The sequence below is a fragment of the Agelaius phoeniceus genome, chromosome 22 (genome assembly GCF_051311805.1).
Source record: "Agelaius phoeniceus isolate bAgePho1 chromosome 22, bAgePho1.hap1, whole genome shotgun sequence".
NCBI lineage: Eukaryota > Metazoa > Chordata > Aves > Passeriformes > Icteridae > Agelaius > Agelaius phoeniceus.
Window position 1 is genome coordinate 6,315,652 of NC_135286.1, and position 24,299 is coordinate 6,339,950.

The following is a 24,299-nucleotide window of genomic DNA, read 5'->3' on the forward strand; positions in this document are numbered from 1 at the left end:
CTGGAATTTTGGGGTTTTTTGGTTTCTGGTTTTGAGGCTTTCAGGTGCAAATTTCTGAGGTTTTCTTCCCACTCAGGAGGGCTGGGAATGAACTTTTTTTTCTCTGTCTCCTTGATGGGAAGTACCAAGAGGTTCTGGAGTCTAAAACTGAAAATTGATAATTTTTTGTTTTCCTGGAATGGAAAATGAAAAATGAACATTAAAAATAAAGGGAAAATAATTAAAAAAAATCACAAAAAGGAAGCAGGTGCATATCCAATCCCAGGAGTATCTGGGGGAAGGGAAAGCAGGGAAACGTGGATGGGACATGGATGTCCCTATTAAAAAGTGTCCCCAGCACCCCTGGAATGGGACAGGAGCCACTCCCTGTTCCTGGATCATTTGCAGCTGTTTGCAGGCAGGTAAACTGAGGCATGCAGTGATTTCTTCTTTCCCCCTGGGCGCGTGTGCTCTCCCTCAGTGCTCTGAATTTCAAAAAGTTCAATTAAAAAACCCATGAAAACCCATTTTTCTCGGCCAAACTCCCTCTCCTTGGGTAGGGAGCACAGGAGTGGATCCCCTCGGCTCCTGGAGGAGCTGGAAGGCAAACAGGGAATGAGGGAATCCCTAAATGGAACCAGAACCACCCCGAAGCATCAGGGTTTAACAGGCAGTGCCCATCCCTGTGCCAAGCACTCCAAGAAGGAAATAAATGGACAGACATAAAGAAATTCCTATTTTGGAACTCTTTGGGAAGCTGAGGGAGCTCTGGAATGAGCCTTGGTGGAGGTGAGAAAAGCCCAGGACAGTTGTGCACGTTAAGCTGCAATAGGATTATGGAGCAGAGCAAATTAAAACAATTCCCTAATGAGGAGGAGGGGAATTCCAGCTGGGATGGAGGCTGGGAGAGCTGGGGAGGAAGGAATGGAGGGAACAGGGGCAGGGATGGAGGGAACAGGGGCAGGGATGGATGGAGCAGGGGCAGGAATGGGGGGCAGGAATGGAATGGAATGGAATGGAATGGAATGGAATGGAATGGAATGGAATGGAATGGAACAGGGGCAGGAATGGATGGAACAGGGGCAGGGATGGATGGAGCAGAGGCAGGAATGGAATGGAATGGAATGGAACGGAACAGGGGCAGGAATGGAATGGAATGGAATGGAATGGAATGGAATGGAATGGAATGGAATGGGGTGGGATGGAATGGAATGGAATGGAATGGAATGGAATGGAATGGAATGGAACAGGGGCAGGAATGGATGGAACAGGGGCAGGGATGGATGGAGCAGAGGCAGGAATGGAATGGAATGGAATGGAACGGAACAGGGGCAGGAATGGAATGGAATGGAATGGAATGGAATGGAATGGAATGGGGTGGGATGGAATGGAATGGAATGGAATGGAATGGAATGGAATGGAATGGAATGGAACAGGGGCAGGAATGGATGGAACAGGGGCAGGGATGGATGGAGCAGAGGCAGGAATGGAATGGAATGGAATGGAATGGAATGGAATGGAATGGAATGGAATGGAATGGGGTGGGATGGAATGGAATGGAATGGAATGGAATGGAATGGAATGGAATGGAACAGGGGCAGGAATGGAATGGAACTGAGCAGGAATGGATGGAACAGGGGCCAGAATGGATGGAACAGGGGCTGGAAAGGATGGAGAAGAGGCAGGAATGTATGGAACAGGGGCAGGAATGGATGGAACAGGGAATGGAATGGATGGAGCTGGAGCAGGAATGGATGGAACAGGAGCAGGGATGGAGGAGGGGCAGGAATATAGGGCAGGAATGGATGGAACAGGGGCAGGAATGGATGGAACAGGGGCAGGAATGGATGGAGCTGGGCAGGAATGGGTGGAGCTGGTTTTCCCTGAGGGATGATGAAACTCGGGAGCATCCATGTCCATTTTTGGGATGTGCCTGGCTCCTTTCATTGGCAGTGGAGAATCCATACAAATCCGGGATAATTGCAGCTCCTCCATCAACATTAATGATTATTTTCCTTGTAGAAAATGAGTGGCCAATTAAATCCAAATGCGCTGGGCTTTGGGGAGCTCTTAATTGGGGTTTTAATTAATCTGAGGAACAATGAAGGGACACAAAACAAGGGGCTGGTGCTGGCTGAGCTCATGTCACATCTTGGGAGTGGAATCTCCACTGGGATGGGCACCCACACCGCTTTTCCAACATCCTGCATCCCAAATTCCAGCCCATCCTCCTGGGCTCTGCCTTGGGGATCTCCATCCCAAGCAGCTCTGGTGGTCCCCAATCCCGTGGTGGTCCCCAATCCCGTGGTGGTCCCCAATCCCATGGTGGTCCCCAATCCTGTGGTGGTCCCCAATCCCGTGGTGGTCCCCAATCCCATGGTGGTCCCCAATCCCATGGTGGTCCCCAGTCCCGTGGTGGTCCCCAATCCCATGGTGGTCTTTTCCCAGGTTCCTGCCCAGAGCAGCTTTCCAACAGGTTTATTTTTAGCTCCCAGCCTTGGATCAGGGAGTGGAAATTCAGCCATGTTTTGGAGTGGGAAAAGAATCGTGGAGTTTTTTAAACTTCAGGAACGATGTTTTCATTCCAGCTTTTTGTGGAGCTCGTATTATTCCAGCTGTTTATAGTATCCCTAAATCGCTTGCTGGGATGAGTTATTGAGGTTTTCAGTATAAAACACCAGAAAAGGACTTTTGAGGGGTGATTAATTGAAAATATCCCCTAGAAAATATTCAAAGAATCAACATTTGCCCCCTGATATATTCTCAGTGTAGAAGCATTTTCCTGGAGAAAGAATCTTCCTGCTCCTGACTGATTCCTGCCCTGGCTGTGCCATTCCAAGCTTTCCAAAGTCCTCAGATCTGTCATTTCCTTGGGAAGAACAGCCTGGGATGCTGCTGATCCATTGGCTCCATCCTGGCAGGACCAATCTCCTTCCACCTTGTCCTGTCCCAGTGCCCCCATGGCACTCAGAGCTGCTGGAATGGGATTTGGGCTTCCCAGAGCTCCTCTGGATTTGGGATTCCCAGGGCTCTTTTATATTTGGGCTTCCCAGATCTTCTCTGGATTTGGGCTTCCCAGAGCTCCTCTGGATTTGGGATTCCCAGATCTTCTCTGGATTTGGGATTCCCAAAGCTTCTCCAGGTTTGGGCTTCCCAGAGCTACTCTGGATTTGGGATTCCTGGGGCTCTTTTATATTTGGGCTTCCCAGAGCTTCTCCAGATTTGAGATTCCCAGAGCTACTCTGGATTTGGGATTCTCAGAGCTTCTCCAGGTTTGGGCTTCCCAGAGCTGTCTCTGGATCTGGGATTCTTAGACTTCTATGGACTGGGGATTCCCAGAGCTTCTCTGGGGCTGGAATCCAAACAAGCACAGAGATTTTGGGGTTTTGGTTTTGCTGTTCATTTTGGAAGTGGGATGGGCAGGAATGGGATACAGAGATGAGGACCTGGACATGGCACCAAGGGATGGGGATCTGTGGGATGGGAAATGGATCCTCATGGGATGGGAAATGGATCCTCGTGTCACCTGCACAGCCCTGTCCTGTTCTCCAGGTGCTTTCACCCTTATTCCATCTTCCTTTCCCTCTTTCCCCTTTGGGATGTGGCCCTGGCTGCTCCCCTCTTCCTGCCTTGGCCCCAACACACATCCCAGATATTCCAGAGGCTGCTGGATGGACACAGGGATTCCTATCATGGGATAAAATCCCCTCCATCCCCAGCTCTCCCTTCCAGCTCTTCTCACAGCAGAACCTCCTCATCTCCAAGCACTTGTGGTCCCAGGGGCTGTGGGATGGGTGGGCTCCTCAGGATGCCCAGGCTGGACCTGGACTGGGCTCCTTGAAATTCCATGTTTTCCTGGGATTCACCACTCTGGAGCTGCTTGTGGATGCTGCCAGGGAACCTGGCCAGGAAAGGACTTGGCCACCTGGACTTGTCCCCTCAGCCAGAGCTCCAGGCACAACCCGAACCTGGCTCCCAGCTCCTCAGGAACATTCCAGAGCCAGATCCTGATTTCCTTTCTGATTCCCTCAAGGAAGGAACTCCTGAGGTTCTGCCTGCAGCCGGGAGGGCTGGGAACACCCCCGGGCTGGGGTGTCCCTGCCACCTCCCACCTGCAGCAGATCCCTCCCAGTCAGGGCTGCGGGAGCTGGGGCTGCTGCTCCCACCTTCCCCAGAATCCACGGAATTAAATCAGGATTCTCCCCGTCGGGAGAGCTCCCCCAGGAGCTGGAGGTGCCTCCTCTGCCCCTGCTCCCCCCTTACCCCAGCCCATGACCCCATTTCATGCCCCACGCGGGAAGGAGCCTCCATCCCTGGGTCGGGCTGCTGGACACCACCCATGGCTCCGGCGGGATGCGTCGCCATGGAGGAGGCGTTGCCATGGCGACCGTTGCCGTGGCGATGGCGACTGGCACAGCAGGGCCCGAGAGCATCCCAGGGAGGTTCCCGGCCTCTCCCGGTGCTTGGAGATGGATTGATTGCCCAGGTTTCCCTCCCCCCGAGGCCAAACACTCGGCTCTGAGAGCTTTTACCATGGCAGCTGCTTTGGGATCTGTTTTGGGGCAGGTTTAGGGAGTTTAAATCCCATGCAGTGGAAGAGCCCTAAATAATAAAACAGCCTGCCCAGGGAAGGAGGGATGTACAGGGAATTTAGGAAGCTCCAAACCAGGTGCTCCCTGTCCCCTGGGATGTGTTCATAGATGAAGAGGTGTCTGTAGGAACATCCTTGTGCCACACATGGAGGGGACAGGAGGGTCCCTTCTGTGCCTTGGTTTCCACCTCTTTTAAGCCCCCAAATCCTCTGTTTCTGCAAAAGCCCTTCCATGGAGTGGAAAATGCCCTAAATGATAAAATTCCCTGACCCTCCCTGCCTGGGGAAGAAGGGATGTACAAGGAATTTAAGAAACTCCAAACCAGGCGCTCACTGTCCTCCAGGATGTGTCAGAGCTGCAGAGGGTTCTGCAGGACCATCTTGGTACCCTGAAGGTGACAGGAGGGTCCCTTCTGTGCTCTGCATTTTTTAAGCCCCCAAATCCTCTGGAGATCTGCCCCTGGAGGGGCTGAGTGAGACCCTTTAGCCCAGATTTACATTTCTCACCTGTAAAATGGTGTCACCAGGCTGCCAAGGGGAGAGGAGAGGAGAGGGAGAGGTGACACTGTCCATGTGGGCTGGTGGCACAGACAATGGAGAGGGGCTGCAGCCTCCCTGCCCCCCTGCTCAGCTCAGATGCTGCCAGGCCAAGGGCTCCCAGCCCTCCCTGGCTTCCCAAGGCTCTGTGTGGGGTTTGGGTGGGGTTTGTGCTGCTGGGGAATGCTGTGAGCCTGTCCCTTGTCCCTTGGCTGCCGCTCCCTGCCAGCCCGGCCAAGCATGGAAGGGGGCAGGGAGTGTCAGGGTGGGAATCATCACCTGCCCATCCCCCTTTTCAGGTGGAAAAGGATCCTCTGGGGTGGGGTGGGGGATGTGTTTCTTATCCTGGCTCGATGTAGTGCCCATGTTAGTGCTGAGATCCGAGCCCTTTGTGTCTGGCGCGTATTTGGGGTCATTCAGAGCACAATGAGGGAGCTTTCAGTGAAACGTGACTTTCTGGCCCTGCCCCGGAGTCTGCTCTTCATCAGGGCTTGTTTTTATAGCAGCAGAGCTGTGACCTTTGGGGACCCTGGGGGAGCGGGAACGGGGCCGTTGTTTGGGGTCTGGGCGATGCCAGAGCCGGGTCCTGGCCCCCAGTGACGGCTCATGGGACACAGGGATGTGACAGGAGCAGTTCCCTGGCTGCAGGACAGTCCTGGGCGGGCACAGCCAGCTCCTCCCTGGGCGCACAGAAACTTTCCCATTCCTTGTCCAGAAGTGATGCATCCCCCCAGGGCAGCCTCATCCCACCGCCTCCAGCAGCTCTGCCGATGATCCGATCCCGGGTTTAATTTCCCTAATGAGGCAGCGCTGAGCTGGGGAAGGAACCCCTGCCAAGAGCTGTCAGCTGGGCAGTTGGGATTGCAGGGATGGAGCTGCTGCCCTTGGCTGGAGCTGGCTAATAAATGGCATCCTGGTGCCACCAGGGCAGGGGGTGACAGGGGGAGCACAGCCAGGGCCAGCAGCACACTGGGATTTCCTCCCTGCCCCAAGGAAATCTCTGCCTGGCCCGGCTTTGGATTGAGCACCTGGAGAAGGCTGCTGGGGGCACCTGGAATGCTGTGAGCCTGTCCCTTGTCCCAGCCATGGCAGGGGACTGATAGAGATGGGGACATGGCTGGTGTGGCACCCCCAGCCCTCGGCTGGCATGGGATCTGTGCCCTGGAAAAGGTTTTCCCTCTGGAGCAGCAGCTTCATCCCTCCCTGCCACAGGGTGGGGACAGTCCCTGCCACCATCCTGGGGGATCAGGGGCTGCAGGATGGATCTGGCACATCCAAGGGTCCCTCCAGCCGTGGTCTGACCCCATGGAAGCACACTGGGGCAGGGATAAAGTCTGGAGGAAGTTTCTCTTTTGGGACAAATCCAGGCAGCTGAGATGGATTGGGAATGGGGGCTGGGATGGATTGGGAATGGGAGCTGGGATGGATTGGGAATGGGGGCTGAGATGGATTGGGAATGGGGGCTGGGATATATTGGGAATGGGGGCTGAGATGGATTAGGAATGGGGGCTGGGATAGATTGGGAATGGGGGCTGGGATGGATTAGGAATAGGGCCTGTGATGGACTGGGAATGGGGGCTGTGATGGATGCGGAGGCAGCCCCAGGTCGGGAGGTGGGAGCTGCTGTCCTGAGTGATTTGTGGTTTCCTGGGCTGGCAAACTCTGCCTTCCCTTCCCTCCATCCCAGTCAGACAGGGGAGCAGCCTCTTGTTACCAGGAGGAGCAGCCCCTCGTCCCCAGAGGAGCAGCCCCTTATTCCTGGGGGGAAGCAGCCCCAGGGGCAGCCCCTCATTCCCAAGGGGAGCAGCCCCTCACTCCTGGGGTGAGCAGGCCCTTATTCCCAAGGGGAGCAGCCCCTCATTCCCAGGAGAGCAGCCCCAGGAGCAGCCCCTCATTCCCAGGGGAGCAGCCCCAGGGGCAGCCCCTCATTCCCAAGGGGAGCAGCCCCTCACTCCTGGGGGGAGCAGGCCCTCATTCCCAAGGGGAGCAGCCCCTCATTCCCGGGAAGGGGGAGCCAGGCACAGCCCAGGGCACACAGAACACTAACGATCCCAGCAGCACTAAATCCAAATAAACCCCGACTGCTCCCAAGATTTATGGCATGAGCCTGACCTCAAACTGTCGGGGTTGCAGCTGGGAGTGGGTTACGTCAGCACCTTGGGAATGGACTGGGGAGGGGGCTTCTTCAGGAGCAACATCCCAGTGTCCCAAATGTCCCTGTGCACCAGGAACACCTGGAGATTGTTCCCAAGTCTTTAGGCCTTTGTGGAGCTTGGCTGGGGCTGTGCTGCTGGTGGGGTCCACCCAGGTCTGGTCCTGCCTGTGGGGCTGCTGTGGGGTTTGTGCTGGTCCTGGCTGGGGCTTGTTCAGGTTTAGTGTAAGGTGGGTGGATGGATGGATGGATGGATGGATGGATGGATGGATGGATGGATGGATGGATGGGGGATGGATGGATGGATGGATGGATGGATGGATGGATGGATGGATGGATGGGGGATGGATGGATGGATGGATGGATGATGGATGGATGGATGGATGATGGATGGATGATGGATGGATGGATGATGGATGGATGGATGATGGATGGATGATGGATGGATGATGGATGGATGGATGGATGGGGGATGGATGGATGGATGGATGGATGATGGATGGATGGATGGATGGATGGATGATGGATGGATGATGGATGGATGGATGGATGGATGGATGGATGGATGGATGGATGGATGATGGATGGATGGATGGATGATGGATGGATGGATGGATGGATGGATGGATGGATGATGGATGGATGGATGGATGATGGATGGATAGATGATGGATGGATGGATGATGGATGGATGGAGGATGGATGGATGGATGGATGGATGATGGATGGATGGATGGATGGATAGATGGATGGATGATGGATGGATGGATGGATGGATGGATGATGGATGGATGGATGGATGGATGGATGATGGATGGATGATGGATGGATGATGGATGGATGATGGATGGATGGATGGATGATGGATGGATGGATGGATGGATGGATGGATGGATGGATGGATGGATGGGGAATGGATGGATGGATGGATGGATGGATGGAGGGATAGGTGGATGCATGGATGGATGGATGGATGATGGATGGATGGATGGATGGATGGATGGATGGATGGATGGATGGATGGAGGGATGGGGAATGGATGGATGGATGGATGGATGGATGGAGGGATAGGTGGATGCATGGATGGATGGATGGATGATGGATGGATGGATGGATGGATGGATGGATGGATGGATGGAGGGATAGGTGGATGCATGGATGCACAGATGGCTGTTGGACAGATGGGAGTTGCTGAGCCAAACTGGGATTTTCGTTTCCATTTCCTGCTCCAAGCCCAGAGCCAAGAGTCTGGAACAGCCTCATCTGGTTCCAATTTCAGGAGGAACAAAGGGAGCAGGGCCATGTGGCTCCCATCAGGGAGAGGCTTTGAGGGTCATGCAGGGAAAATCCCCCCCTCGGGAATGGGGATGAGCTGAGGAGCGCCAGGCTCTCCTCATTTCTTGGGCAGCCTTGATCCTTCTGGGGTAAAAACATCAAAAGGCAAATGAGAGGGATTCCCAATGTTTCTTCTTGCACCCTCAATCATTGGCATTTTTCCATGCTTTCCCATTAGTTCTGGTGACCTGTCTCATATTTTTGGGCTGTGCAATTCCCAAATCCCTGAGGATTTGTTCTGCTGGATCACAAATTCCAGTGAGCTGCTGGTGAGGGGGTGTTGGAATCCAGGATGGCACTGCTGGGGGGCAAAGGCTGAATATTCCCAGAGGTTTGGGAAGCACATGGGGTGCTGGGGACCGGCAGGATACATCCAGTGGCTGCTGGGGAGAGCTGGAACAGATCCAGCCAGACACAGCTCAGACCCTTAAAAGCTCAACTCCGTCTGCCCTTCCTGAGCTGCTGGATTCTCCCTCCTGGTGGGAGAAGGGATGTTTGGGGACAAAACGCGAGTCAGGTCCCAAATTTCTCTGTGTGACTGTTCAAGCTCCAAGCTACAGTGAAAACAAAGAAACCTCGAGCTGTTTTCGGGAGGTAAATTGCTCCGAGAGAGACAGGGACCCTTCAAGGCCTTGATTTGAAACTGAAGCTCGAACCTGGCTCGTTACATCTTGAAACATCCGATGCGATCTCGCAGATCAAAGCCGCCTTGTTTGCCTTGTAATGAGGTGTCAAAGCGTTTCCGTGCAACGCCGACAGGAGACACTTTGATCTGCAAAACAAGATGTTTAAGAGCGCTGCTAGCGAGGGCTCCCCGTGTTTTCGCAGCTCTGGGAGGCAGGGGAATATTTGAAGTCTGGTGTTGTTTCCTCTGGAGGCTTCCCAAGCTGTGGCAGCTGATGAGGTGTTGCTGTCACACCGGAGCCAGGACTCACAGGGAAATCATCGAGCCTGAACAGCAGCCAGCTGGAGAACCAAGCCAAGCATTTTTCTTACAGCTTCCAAAATGAATTGCTGGGTTTTCCCCAAAAAAAGGCCTTTTTGTCCATGGGAAATGCTGGAGTCAGTGTGAGCTCACTCTGAGTTGTTTTGGGGGAAAACGCTGCAATTCTGGGTGGTTCAGCTGGAGGCTGTTTGTGCTGCTGCTGCCTTGTTCTGGCTTGTCCCATGCCCCCTCCCATGGCGGGTGGCTGGGGTGTCACCTGGGTGGGGCTGGAGCCACTCACGTGTCCCTCTGGCCACAGGCTCAGCGCTGGCGCAATGAGAACTACGAGCGGCCCGTGGACCTGGAGGGCTCCGGGGACGATGACCCCTTTGGAGAGGATGAGCTGGACGACATCTACTCCGGCTCTGGCTCGGGCTGTGAGTAACTGGGAATGCTCCCTGGATGGCTGGGGGGTTCCTGGGGTTCCTGGGAAGGGTTCTTGGCCATCTTGGTCCCTGGATGGTTGGGGAGTTCCCAGGAAGGAACTGGCTGTGGGAATGAGGAGTTCCTGAGAAGGTCCTTGGCCGGCTGTGGAGTTGGGGAGTTCCTGGGGAGGACTTTGGCCAGCTGTGGGGTTGGGGGGCTCTGGAGAAGGGTGTCTGGCTGACTGTGAGGTTGGAAGGCTCGAGAGGGGTTGTGAGGGAGGGAATTGTCCTTTATCCCTCACTGGAGTTGTCCTCTGAGACAAAAGCAATAGGAGCTGTCCCGAAAGTTGGGCTCCAGTGCCTCCATGTCCCAGTTCAGCCTCTGGCCCTACTGGGCAGGACTGGCCCTTCCACAGACCCCAAAAAGGGCTTTGGCCACCACACGGGCACAGCCCTTGGTTTCTGCCGAGCCTGGAACCATCCGTGCTCTCAGATTTTGGGGGTGATGCCAGGGAAATGCAGCAGCAGCAGCTTCACTCCTCCCTCTTGTCCCCGTTTCAGATTTCGAGCCGGAGCCGGGGCTGGACACGGCCATGAGCCTGACCACGGACACGCTGGTGACCCTGCCCACCACGGCGGCCGTGCTGCCCGTCACCGCTGCCCAGCCCGTGGCAACGCCCCTGGAGCCGTCCCCCACCCCCCAGGACACCACCCCCGGGCAGGCCACCAGCGCCTTCCTCATCCCCAGGACCACAGAAGCACCGGTGGTGCCCAGCTGGAAAGCCACCACCACCACCAGCAGCAGCACCACGGCCAGCGAGCTCCCAACCGCCACGGCCACCACCACCACCACCACCATGGCCACCACCACCACCACCACGGCCACCACCACCACCACCACCACCACCACGGAGGCCACCACCACCACAAGCAGCACCACCGTGGCCACAGCCAAGCCCACCACCATCCGGAGGTTCCTGCCCCCCTTGGCCACCAAGGCGGCCACCACCCGGGCCACCACCCTGGAGACCCCCACCACGCCCGTCCCCGAAACCAGCACGCCGACAGAGGTGGCCACGTCGCGCCTTGTCCCCACCAGCACGGCCAAGCCCAGGGCCCTGCCAAAGCCCAGCACCTCGAGGACTGCAGAGCTCCCCGAGAAAAGCACGGCTTTGCCACCCACGGCCACCACGCTGCTGCCCACAGAGGCCCCCCAGGTAGGAGGCCAGAGCCCTTCTCACCTGCTCGGGGCTCCTGGGCTCCCTGGAAGCCAAGTGGTGGCCACGGGAGGCCTTTGGAGTCCGTCCATCCTTGGCACTTGCTCTGAGGGAGGTGGAGGCAGGCTGGGCTCTTCCAGAGCTGAAGAGGGTGAAGGGGGAGCTCAGCCCGGGCAGGGGTTCAGGCTCCTGGGGCACCCGGGATGTGCCACCCACCCCGGTGACCCCGCTCTGCCCTCTGCAGAGCGGCTTACCCAGGCAGGAGGGCAGCGGTGCCACATCCCACGGGGACACGGCGACTGTCCTCGGGCTTTGGTGTCATGTCCCAGCTCCCGCCCCTCGCCGGGAGTCCCAAACTCTCCTCAATTACCGCTTGATGGTGCATTTCCAGCCCATCGGGTGTCCTGAGCAGGAATTTCAGCTCCATCTCGCATTCAGAGCCCCTCAGGGGCCCTTTGCAGCCGCTTTGACTGAAAGGTGGAGTGATTTGTCTAAACTACTCTCTCTTTTCCGCCTGCAAATGCGTGCTCGGAGCGCTCGGGGCTCTCGCTGACCTTCAATTAATCCCTGTCACAAACGCGGCCGCTCGCTTGTGGGAAGCGCTGAGCCGTGCGCTGGCCCCGGGGCAGCGGGACATGGAGAGGGCTCCCACCCCCGCCCCAGACAACTCCCGGGTCGTCCCGAACCCTGGCTCGTCCCGGATCCTGCTCTGTGCCCGAGGCAGGCGGGACGGAGCCGTTTGCCCCAGCAGGGAGGGGTCCGGGGGAGGTTTGGCTCGGGGATGCCCCAGTTTGGTGGATGCCGATGTGGGAAGGTCCGGGGATTTGGTCCCGAGGGGATGTGCAGGAGGCAGTGAATGGATCAGGGGTGGGATGGAGGGGGTGGCATGGATCAATCACATTCCCAGGCAACCCCTGAGGCCGGGACATCCTCCTTGCCAAGGGAATCGGGCAGGGACAGCAGGGAGCTGGGCTGGGTGACAGCCCTGTGGCCTGGGTGACAGGGGCCCATCCTCCTGCTCCCACCCTGTGCAGCAGGAGGGGGGGAAAGGAAGGGGGAAGGGACCCCTGGAGCTCATCCAGCAGCATCCAATCCTTCCTCTTGCCGTGCTGGTGTGGCATGGAGGTTGTGTCACCTCCTGTTGGGAGTGAGTCACCTTCCAGCAGTGACATCCAACCTGTGCTCTGGGGACAGAGCCCAGCACAGGGTCTGGGATGGGATACTGGGGAGAAATCCTTCCCTGTAAGGGTACAGGGTCTGGAATGGGGTTTTTTTAGCAGAAACTACAGGGGACAGGTCCTGGGATGGGGACAGAGAATGGCGCAGCTCAGCCATGGTGGCCTCAGCCATTTGGTGACCAAGTCATGGGGTTGTGTTGTCACTGCAGTACAGATTCAGTGACACAGGGAAGGGACACCCCAATGTCATCCCCATGTCCCCCACCCTGTCCTTGGTCTGATGACGTCCTCCTGCTGGACACCCTTGGGACTCTTGTCCTTTCTCCCAGATGGAGCCAGGGGAGGTGACAGCAGCCCCCGACAAGGAGCCAGAGGCGCCGGCCAGCAGCGGCCCCAGCGGGGACTTCGAGATCCGGGAGGAGGAGGAGACGACTCGTCCCGACCTTGGGAACGAGGTGGTGGCTGTGGTGACACCACCAGCAGGGCCAGGGCCTGGCAGGAAAGTGGAGACGGGGCTGATGGACAACACGATAGACTCGGGCAACTCGGCTGCTCAGCTGCCCCAGAAAAACATCCTGGAGAGGAAAGAGGTGTTGATAGGTGAGATACGGGACTGGGGGTTTGGAGGTGACACTGAGGACCAGAGGGGTGGCACTGATGGCCGTGGATGGCAGTGACGACCAGGGGTGGCATTTATAGCCGGGAGGGGTCACTGATGGCTGGAGATGACCCTGAGAGGCAGTGGTGGCACTGATGGGCACAGGGGTGGCACTGATGGATGGGGGGGTTGCACTGACAGCCGTGGGTGGCACTGATTGCCATGGGTGGCACTGACGGCTGTGGGTGGCACTGACAGCCATGGGTGGCACTAACATCTATGGCTGGCACTGATGGCCGTGGGTGGTACTGACAGCTGTGGGTGGCACTGACAGCTGGGGTGGCACTGATGGCCGTGGGTGGTACTGATGGCCATGGGTGGCACTGACAGCCGCAGGTGGCACTGACAGCTGGGGTGGCACTGACAGCTGCGGGTGGCACTGATTGCCATGGGTGGCACTGATGGCCGCGGGTGGGACTGACAGCCATGGGTGGCACTGATGGCCGTGGGTGGCACTGATTGCCATGGGTAGCACTGACAGCTGTGGGTGGCACTGACAGTCATGGGTGGCACTGATGGCCGCGGGTGGCACTGACAGCCATGGGTGGCACTGACAGCTGTGGGTGGCACTGATTGCCATGGGTGGCACTGATGGCCACGGGTGGCACTGATGGCCGCGGGTGGCACTGATGGCCGCGGGTGGCACTGACAGCCATGGGTGGCACTGACGGCTGTGGGTGGCACTGACAGCTGTGGGTGGCACTGATTGCCATGGGTGGCACTGACAGTCATGGGTGGCACTGACAGCCGCAGGTGGCACTGACAGCTGGGGTGGCACTGACAGCCGTGGGTGGCACTGACAGTCATGGGTGGCACTGACAGCTGTGGGTGGCACTGATTGCCATGGGTGGCACTGACAGTCATGGGTGGCACTGATGGCCGCGGGTGGCACTGACAGCTGTGGGTGGCACTGACAGTCATGGGTGGCACTGACAGCTGTGGGTGGCACTGACAGCTGTGGGTGGCACTGATTGCCATGGGTGGCACTGACAGTCATGGGTGGCACTGATGGCCGTGGGTGGCACTGACAGCTGTGGGTGGCACTGACAGCTGTGGGTGGCACTGACGGCCGTGGGTGGCACTGATGGCCGTGGGTGGCACTGACAGCCGTGGGTGGCACTGATTGCCATGGGTGGCACTGACAGTCATGGGTGGCACTGACAGCTGCGGGTGGCACTGATTGCCATGGGTGGCACTGATGGCCGTGGGTGGCACTGACAGCCGTGGGTGGCACTGACAGCTGTGTCCCTGTGCGTTGTTGCAGCGGTGATCGTGGGTGGCGTGGTGGGCGCCCTTTTCGCCGCCTTCCTGGTGATGCTGCTCATCTACCGCATGAAGAAGAAGGACGAGGGCAGCTACACCCTGGAGGAGCCCAAGCAGGCCAACGTCACCTACCAGAAGCCCGACAAGCAGGAGGAGTTCTACGCGTAGACGGAGAGCCCGGAGTGCCTCACGCTTCCTCCCTCCCTCCCTGCTCCAAACCCTCCCCCTCCTCTCCTCCATCCAGTCTCTCTCTCCCCTCCCTCCTCTCTCTCTTTTTTTGGGATCAGACTGTGAATTTTTAAAAGCAAAACCCACAGCGGCTGAAGGAGGAAACGCATCCTTGGCATGGGGGGCACGGGGTGCCCGGAACAGCACCGCGGTCACACCGAGCACTGCCAAGGTGACACCGAGCACCGCTGAGGTGACACCGAGCACCACTGAGGTGACACCGGGCATTGCTGTGGTCACGCTGAGCAGCACCACGGTCACGCCGAGCACCCCAAGGTGACACCGAGCACCTCTGAGGTGACACCGAGCACTGCTGCCGTCACACGGAGTGTGCCCGGGTCACACCAAGTAGTGCCAAGGTGACACCAAGCACCCCAAGGTGACACCGAGCAGTCACATGGAGTGTGCCCAGGTCACGTTGAGCAGTGCCCATGTCACATCAAGCAGTGCTGCCGTCACACCGAGTGGCACCGAGGTGACACCAAGCAGTGCTGCGGTCACACCAAACTCCGCCAAGGTCACACCAAGCAGCACCGAGGTGACACTGAGCTCCACCAAGGTCACACCAAGCAGTGCTGAGGTGACACTGAGCAGTGCCATGGTCACACCGAGCAGTGCTGTGGCCACACTGAGCACCCTGCAGTGACACCAAGCAGCACCGTGGTGACACTGAGCAGCACTGAGGTCACACTGAGCAGTGCCATGGTCACACTGAGCAGCGCCACGGTCACACTGAGAAGCGCTGTGGTCACAACGAGCACCCTGAGGTGACACCGAGCACCCTGAGGTGACACCGAGCACCCTGAGGTGACGCTGAGTGCGCCGCGGTCACAGCGAGCACCGCCTGGGTGACACCGAGCACCGCTGGCCTTTCTGCTGGCGGGAGGGACGGGACATGGAGCCGATGCCAAGGAGCCGATGCCAGGGCAGCCGTGCCCGGGAATGCCCTGGAGAGCACGGGATGGGCTGCCCACAGTGCCTGGAGCTCAACTGGACTTTTCCCACCACCACCACCACGAACTCTGGGATTCAGACACCTCCTGCCAGCCCTGGGGTGCAGGGGGTTTGCTTTGGATTTATTGCCCTTTTTTTTCCGTCCATAAAGGAAGGAGATTTCCTTCCTTCTGTCTCGTCTTTATTTTTTGGTTTTCCTTTGGAATGGGGTTGGTCGCTCTGCAGGAATCTCCTTCTGCTGGAAGAGAGAACGTGACTCTCCAATGCTCCTGGAACCTTGGGAAAAGCACAAGGGGCTGGAATACCTGGGATTTGCTCCTGGAGTGGGGAGAAAAGGAAATAAATACAAACCCTGGGAATTATCCCTTGGATCAACATTCTGGAGAGCTTGTGGAGCTGCACTGGGGCATCCCAGGCTGCTGCCATCCAACCACCCCTGGAATCTCTTGGATCCACATCTGGCTGAGGGGTTTGGCCAGGAAAGGACTTGGCTTGGGCTGGGTTTTCACTGTGACCACTAAAGCTCGGCTTTGCTGGACAGTCCTTTGGGAGGAGCTGGGACTGGAGATGCTGAATCCTGTGCCTGGCTCTTCCAGAGGGGGTAACAGAGCCCTGCAGAGCATGGGATGCAGCCTAAGAGAGGAAATCCAAGCAGGGACCATCCCTGTCCCCTCAGGGTCCCACTGAGGTGAGGAAGGGGAGGCAGAACCACGGCTCAGCCCCAGGGCTGGCTGGTTGGATCATTGGAAAGATCCCCAAATCCATGGAAACACCCAGGATTGATGGTTTTCTTTTGTTTTTTGATTCCCCAGGATTGATGGTTTCCCTTCACTGGTGTTTAAATCCCAGCACAACCCACAGGGCTGGAGAGAACCCAACCCTGGTGCCCCCCAGGTGTCCCCTCCAAGGCTGCCCAGGGTGCAGATTAATTAATTAAGATATTTCAATTAAGGTGGTTCAATGAGGTGGCTCTTAATTAGCTGGAGCCCTGTTTGTGGGGTTTTGTTGTCACAATGGTCATGATCTCGATGGGGTCCCATGGAGACTTTTGATTTGCTCTTGGAACAATTTAAATGGGAAAATCTGGGGGGAAAAATCATTGCTTTGTGAATTAACAGAGTCAGGGACACTTTGGCCCCTGAGAGGGTTGGGGGATTTAGGGTTTCATGGCCCTGGTGGGGGTTACAGGACAGAAGAGCTTCATTGTGGAAGGGATTTGAGGCCAGAAGAATATTCTGAATATATATAAATACATATCTCCACTCCTGTACACCCACAGTAACACAGGTGTGGAAGGAAATGAAATCCCTGGAATCTCTCAGTGCACTGGGATGCTTGGGTGGGATTTGGAGTTGGGAAGTTGGGAGCTTTGGGCTGCTTTTCCCTGGGATACAACCCAAAATGACAACCTGGCTTTACTTCAGGATAGGGAACAGAGCCCCACACGTGGGTCAGCTCTAAATTCTCATTTTTGAGCTGTCAGCCTCGAAATCCTCGTGGTTTGGGTTCTTGGAGCTTGGAGAAGGCCCTGTTGGACGTTTGGGGTGGTGGTGCTGGGAGTGACCATTTCCGTGTCCATCCCACAGGGAGGATGAGGATGAGGATAAGGATGAAGGATGAGGATGCTCCAAAGGAGGGAACACACTCAGAAGGAGCCTGGTGCCAACCCAGAGCCACTTTGTGCTGCTCCAAGGGGAGTTTGGACTCCTGGATTTGATGATTTGGAGGATTTTGGCCCTGTTGGGATCACACAAAGGGGAGTGGCACAAGTCAAGGTCACCAAGGTCACCCAAAATCCCCATCTTTTGGGAAAACCTGGATTTAATCTTTGGAGCTTGCTTAAAAAAAATAAAAATCCCTCCCAGCTTAATCTTTTTAATGCTGCTTTTCAGAGATGCCTCCTTAATCTTCTTCATTCCATTTTTTCCTCCTATTTAATAGTCTGAAGTTCCATAATACAATTTTTTTACTCACTCAAGCTTAACCTCGTCCCTCTCAGCTGGTGTTAGGTTGTAATCCTGGCACTTAAATCCATCACAGCTTCGGGAGTGAGGGAAGCTGGAGGAGGGAGGGTGAGAGGAGCCTGGGCAGGGCTTCTGCAGTAATTAAAATATGAGATAAACACAACAAAAAAAGGTGAAAGCAACTAAACTGCTAATCAGAGGTGATGAAACAATTCATTATCTCCTGCTTCCACACTTTTGTTCTCCACCAGGAGAGGGATGTGAGCTCCAGGAGAGGTTTTTGTTTCAGAGCCAACTTTTTGTGCTTGTGCAATGTCGCAGCCTCTGGTGTCACCTCAGCTCCATGGGGGCTGTTGGAGTCGATGTCTGAAGGGAACAAAAAAGCCTTGTTCTGGAGAATGTGAGCCTGTCCTCCCTCCAAGGAGTTGGGATGGAGCTGAATATGGGCAGGAATTTTTGGGGAAGTCCATCTCCCCCAAAAATCCTGGATAAAGCCATTTCTCCATGAGCAGAGCCACAGGGAGGGATAAAACCCCGAGGGCTGGTGCCCTCCTGCAGCCACTCCTGCTCCAGGGCTTTCCAGGGATTCCTGGTGGGAACAGAGATGGGGGAGAGGAGAGGAGGCTCCACACAGGAGGAGCCATCCCCAGAGCCGATTTTTGGGAAAATGAACTCGAGTGGAAACGTCTGCAGCATCTTCCCTTCCCAAAGCTGAGTCTGGCACCCTCCCCCTGCCCAAATTCCCATCCCTCACACTGATCCCAGCCAGGAGCAGCTGGAGCAGTGCCCAGATGTGCTGGTCCTTCCAGCTGTGCTCCCTGAGGGATTTTTCCATGGCTTTTCCATTTCTTTTCTGCCTGTTTCTGTGTGTGTGTGATGTGCTGGAGCCGCAGGGAGAACCTTGGCTGTTCCAGCTGGATAATTTTAGGAGTTTCTGGAATTGCAGGGTGGTGTGGGCTGCTCTGCCAGCTGTGCCAGCCTTGGGGCTCTCCCTGCTGGAATTGCAGCAGGAGAATGGTGGAGAGTATCCAGCAGAACAGCCAGGAACTCCTAGGCCACATCCAAAGGGAAGGGAAGAGCAGAGAGCCCAACCCAGGGCTGGAATGGGGAGTTTGGGAAGGGCAGGACATGGAAGGGGCCCAGCAGCAGCAGGACCTGGCCCTGGGTGGGTTTTGCAGGGTGGGATTTGTCCCTTTACTCCAAAAATCTCTCTGATCTTGGATCTTTCCATGAAAAGCACCAGGTGCCTGCTGGGATGGAGCTGTCCCTTAGCTCCAAAAACCTCTCTGATTTTGGACATTTCCAGCATGAGCTGTGCTGGGGGGATCCAGCTGCAGGGAAGGGATGGGACAGGGATGGTTCGGGCTGGGTGACTGCCAGGATGGGTTGGGCTGCCTCAAATTCCCCCTCTCCCTCCCCCATTCCCCAACAATCCCTGTCTGGGAGTTCCTTTGCCCCAGCTCCAGCATTCCGAGCTCTCTGTGCTGTGAATCCCCAGCTCAGTTCCTTCCACAGGAACAAACCCACCAGCCAAGAACTGGAATGGATTTTTTAATTCCCTTTTCCTCCCATAACCACCCTTGTCATGATCTTTTCCGTGCTCCAAGGTTTTCTGCCAGGCTCTGAAGTAACTCTGAGCTTTCAATGCAGAAATGTTTGGTGGGAATGAGCTCCCTGGGGTGCCAGGAGCAGGGCTGGGGGTGTCTGTGTGTGTATATAATGTGTGTATGTAATTAATGTATATGTAGAGATGTATAGATGGGCACGGGGGGCTCTGCTCCTGAGGGGCAAAAGAAGGAGGAAAAAAGAGGAAAAGGAGAAGGAAAAGAGGAAAAGGAGGAGAATTTGTCCTCCAGCACCACATGCTGGGCTCTGCAGCCCTTGGCCCCTGTCCCAAGGAATGTGGGATTCAGCCTCATTCCCTGTCCCAAGGGATGCAGGAGTCCCTGCCAAAGGGATGCGGGATTTCCTGTCCCAAGGAATTCGGGACTCAGCCTTGGCCCTGCTCCCAAGGGATGTGGGATTTTCTCTCCCAAGGAATGTGGGATTCAGCTTCGACCCCTATCCTAAAGGATTTGGGATTCCCCCTCTTTCCCTGTCCCAAGGGATGTAGGATTCAGACTTGGCCCCACTCCCAAGGGATGCAGGATTCCCTGTCCTAAACAATGTGGGATTCCCACCATTCCCTGTCCCAAGGGATGCAGGATTCCCTGCCCTAGGGATATGGAATTTCCTGTCCCAAGGAATGTGGGATTCAGCCTCAACCCTTGTCCTAAAGGATGTGGGATTCCCCATCATTCCCTGTCCCAAGGGATGCAGGATTCCACCGCTCCAATTCCTGCTGCTCCTCCCTCCCCTCCCTGCCCTTCACATCCCCCCGATCCCAGTCCCACTCCCAGTCCCATCCCAGTCCCAATCCCAGACCCGATCCCAGTCCCAATCTTGATCCCAGTCCCACTCCCAGTCCCAGACCCAATCCCAAACCCAATCCCAGACCCAAACCCAATCCCAGTCCCAGTCCCAATCCCAGTCCTGGTCTCGGTGGGTTGGGATCTCCCAGGTGGGATCAGGAGCCTTTTATCCCTGCAGGGCTGGAGCAGATCCGGGCTGGGATCCCGGGGTGGATCCAAAGCCCCGCGAGCTCCGGAGCCTCCCCAGTCCTTGTGCCAGCAGCTCCCCCTTCCCTTAGAGGAGCCCCAGAGGGTCTGCAGATCCCAACTTTTTATTTCTCTGTTTATTTCCCACATTATTTTGATTTTTTGGGTAAAAAAACCCCCGATTTTTTCACACCCCACACTCCAGTGCTTCTCCCAAGACCTCCAGGGCTCCAGGGGTTTTTCCTGCAGGAATTTCCCCCGTTCAGGGTCTCCCCTGGCCAAAGCCACCCCAGCCCAGCTGACAATCAAACCAGACTCCCGAAAAACAGGAATCCATTGCAGTTTGATAGAAAAACTTTTTAAATTCTCCCCCTTGTCTCTCACCACCACATCTCCAGGATAAACCATCACCCACTGCTCCTTCTGTAAATAAACATCGAACCTTCTTGTATAAATTAAAAATAAAATAATTGTAAAAAATGAAAAAAAAATTCCATTGATAAACATCCCAAAAATAAAATTAAAAAAAAAATCTCCCTTTCCAGAAGATTGAAGTAATTCCAACTTCATTTTTTTTTGGAGCTGATTTCCAATCCCCATAGGAGAACAAAACAAAGATCTGGAACACTACAAATGTTGGAGCTTTCAATGAATCCGGGAGGGAAAAAAAATGCATGTAAATATTTTTAATAGGAGACATATCTTAAACAGAACTTTTTTTTGTATGTACATAACTCTCCTAGAGTTTAGTACTGAAATGGCTTCATAGTGTCTGTTTCGAAAAGGAAAGGAAAAGAAAATGTTTGTTAATTGTTTTTGTTCTTACTCAATGGCCAAAACTTTAAAAATAATGTCAAAAAAAAAAAAAGACTCTAAAAATAATCTTTGCCAATGGATCTAGCACTGTAATGGTACTGTCTATTTTTTTTAATTATTTCTGTGCTGTGCCCATTTATAAAATGAGGAAAAGATAAAAAATAAAGTCATTTAAACATTGTCTGCCCAGGGCCTGGCCTGCATTCTTGGTGCTGCTCCGGGAGTGGAGGGAGAAGGTTCTGCCTGGTCCTGGGCCCACCAGGGTGGGGTTAATGAATGGTTTCCATGGCAACTGCAGCGATGCTTGAGGAGCCTGGAACATTCCAGCACAGCCAGGGATGATCCCAGTACAGCTCAGGGCCATCCCAGCACAGCCCTGGGTACTCCCACCAGAGCCCTTGGTGATCCCAGCACAGCCTGGACCATCCCAGTGCAGCCTGGAAATGCTCCCCTGGAGAGGAGAAGGCTCAGGGAGAGCTCAGAGCCCTGGCAGGGCCTGAAGGGGCTCCAGGAGAGCTGCAGAGGGACTGGGGCCAAGGATGGAGGGCCAGGAGGCAGGGAATGGCTGCCAGTGGCAGAGGGCAGGGCTGGATGGGATCTTGGCAATTGGGAATTGTTCCCTGGCAGGGTGGGCAGGGGCTGGGCTGGAATTGCCAGAGCAGCTGGGGCTGCCCCTGGAGCCCTGGCAGTGCCCAAGGCCAGGCTGGACATTGGGGCTGGCAGCACCTGGCACAGTGGGAGGTGGCCCTGACATGGCACAGGTGGCACTGGGTGGGATTTCAGGTTCCTTCCAGCCTAAACCATCCCATGGTTCCAAACTCACCTGGTCAGGAGGAGCTGCTGGGTGATCCTTGCATCCCACCCCAGAAATCCTCTTGGGCTGTTCTTGGCCTCCCTAAGGACACCCTGGATGTCTTTATGCAGCTCCTGCCAGGCCAGACCTCCCTGGATCCATCCCTGCAGCAGCAGGCAGGGTTTGGGTGTCCCCACACCACCCTTGGAGCCATCCCCAGCCCCAATGCCAAAGCCCAGGAGGCTCTCAGAAATATTCCCCCAGCCCAGTGATGTCCTGCTGGCCTGAAATCCAGGGAACATCCTTCTCTTTGGGCTTGGGGAATGGGTTTTTATCACCCTGCTCCCCTCAGCCACCTCTGCTCCAATGCTTCACCCCCTAAGGGGTTCAGGAGCAGGATATCCCAGCCCTCAGCCCCCAGCAGGGACAAAGCTCCTGGGAGCAGCTCAGGAACCCTCCTGGATGGCCACAGCACCAGGGCCCCAAATCCCTCCCTTTTCAGCCCATTTCCCAGAGCTGGGCAGTTCCATCAGCAATCCCTGCCTGCAGCAGCAGCTCCACATTCCCGGTGGGAAGGGCCCTAATCCCAGCTCCCAGCCCCAATAATGACCCCACTGTGCTCTGCTCCCGCCTTTGGCAGAGCAGAAATGAACAACTGCCTGCCTGAGGTGTTGGAATTCAGGCTGAAGGCTGGAAACAGCCCCTGATTATATCCCAATCCCCATTTTTTATTTATTTTCCACCCCAACAGCTCTTACAGGAATTTTCCATTCCTGCGGTGCCGTTGCAGACCCCAGGATTTACCAGGACAACCCCAAATGTGGTTTATTTGGGATTTTTTTTGCACCCTGTGAATCAGCCTCTATAAATCTCTGTGATGTGAGCAAAGCACACAAAAATAACACCAGGATTGGGATTTCACCTGGAAAATGAACGGCCCAAAGGCACCGAGCCTGTGGTGGCTGACAGGGATTTTAGGGAGCAGCCAGGTGACCACCTTGGGGACACACAGCCGGGAAGGTCCTCAGGTGCCAGCCCTGAGCTGTGCAGGGTCCTCAGTGGGACCCAAATCCTCCCTGAGCTTTTCTGGATACCCCAAATGAAGGGGATTTATCCCATGTGCCAACCTGCTGCTCCCAGGCCTCATTCCAGAAGCTCCTGCCTCACTCCATGGACACGCTGAGTCCCCTCCTGCCTCCCTGGAAAATCCAAATCCCATTTCAGAACCCTCTGCGTTCCTGGACATAAACAACCCCTCCCCATCCTCATTCCCACCTCTTCCCCACCCTCCGCGGCTCCACAAATCCTCCTCCCCGAGCCTCCTCCACGTGTTTCTTCCCACCTTTTTTTAGCTCCTGGCCCCTTTCCCCTGCTTTCCAAGGACAGGAAGCCCTTGAGGACAAAGAGCGCTGAAATCCCAGCGGGAATGGGCGGATGCAGCTCCTTGTCCTGCCCGGGGGAGCGATGGATATCTGGGCACTCCGAGGACTTTCGGGCCATTGTTCAGGATTGGAAGCAAAGAGCAGAATTCGTTCTCCAGGAATTCCAGCATTTCCTGAGCCCCCGTGGTAATTCCAGCAGCTGAGCCAACATTCCCTGGTTTTACCTGCTCCAGGACAATCGGGAATGCACCTTTGGGAATTGTGTCCCTCCTATTCCCACCTATTTCCTGTCCTCCAATTGTTTTCCCCGAGGCTGAATCCATCCCTGTGCGGGGACAGGACACCTCGCCCGTGTCCCACATCCCCAGGTCAGAGAATTCCCTAAGGGAATATTTCCCACTATAGAAATTCTCAGTGTTTATCCAGGACTGCTGGAGCCCGGACATTTGGTGCCTGGATTTGCATTCCATGAGGAATTGTGCCCGCTGACGAATCTGTGTTCCATCTAATGAGGAAAGAAGCCAATTAAAAATAATGGGGAGCCTGAGTTGCTGCCTGGAACAAAACAATGATAATTATAATTCTAATAAAGACAAAACCCATCGCAGAATTCCCACTTAGATCAAATCCAAACCTTCCGAGCAGATCCTGCCTCCCTCATTTTTTGTAACCCTCTCCCATCCCACTGAATCCCTGGGAATGGGGAATGGGAACAGCTGCTCCTGATAAAGCTCCCAACCCATTTCCTCCCTGGCAATGAATTCCAGAGGGAAACTTGAGCTGCTCCCACCGTGAATGGGGGTTCCTGGCACTGCCATGGGATTTCTCCCTGGATTGGGCCCACTGAGTCACAGGGAGCTTTAAACTGGAGCAGGGTTGGATACTGGGAAGGGATTCTGGCTGTGAGGGTGGGCAGGGGCTGGGCTGGAATTGCCAGAGCAGCTGGGGCTGCCCCTGGAGCCCTGGCAGTGCCCAAGGCCAGGCTGGACATTGGGGCTGGCAGCACCTGGCACAGTGGGAGGTGGCCCTGGGCTGCAATGAGCTGGCATTGAAGATCCCTTCCCACCCAAACCACTCTGGCATTCCCATTCCTCAATCCAGGATGGAAACCAGCACCAAAAACCATTGCAGCAAATGGAGAAAGGCAAGGAAAGAATGATTTCCTGCATGGTTCCAGGTGCCCCCAGTGCCATTTGCCACAGGGGTTTGTAGCCTGGCAAGGCCTGGTTGGAGAGGTTTGGGCTCTGCCAGGGTGCCCAGAGCAGCTGTGGCTGCCCCTGGAGCCCTGGCAGTGCCCAAGGCCAG

The 24,299-nt window shown here is 55.7% G+C and overlaps 1 protein-coding gene across 1 annotated transcript in view; it reads left to right on the forward strand.

Annotated features, from left to right (window-relative positions):
• Positions 1-21,002, forward strand: part of SDC3 (syndecan 3) — a 46,455-nt gene extending 25,453 nt beyond the window's left edge. Inside the window, exons 2-5 of the mRNA XM_077189799.1 lie at positions 9,839-9,956; positions 10,506-11,161; positions 12,669-12,939; positions 14,262-21,002. Coding sequence (XP_077045914.1) covers positions 9,839-9,956; positions 10,506-11,161; positions 12,669-12,939; positions 14,262-14,428 — 1,212 coding nt within the window. The 3' untranslated portion in view covers positions 14,429-21,002. The remainder of the gene's footprint in view (positions 1-9,838; positions 9,957-10,505; positions 11,162-12,668; positions 12,940-14,261) is intronic.
• Positions 21,003-24,299: the final 3,297 nt, after the last annotated feature.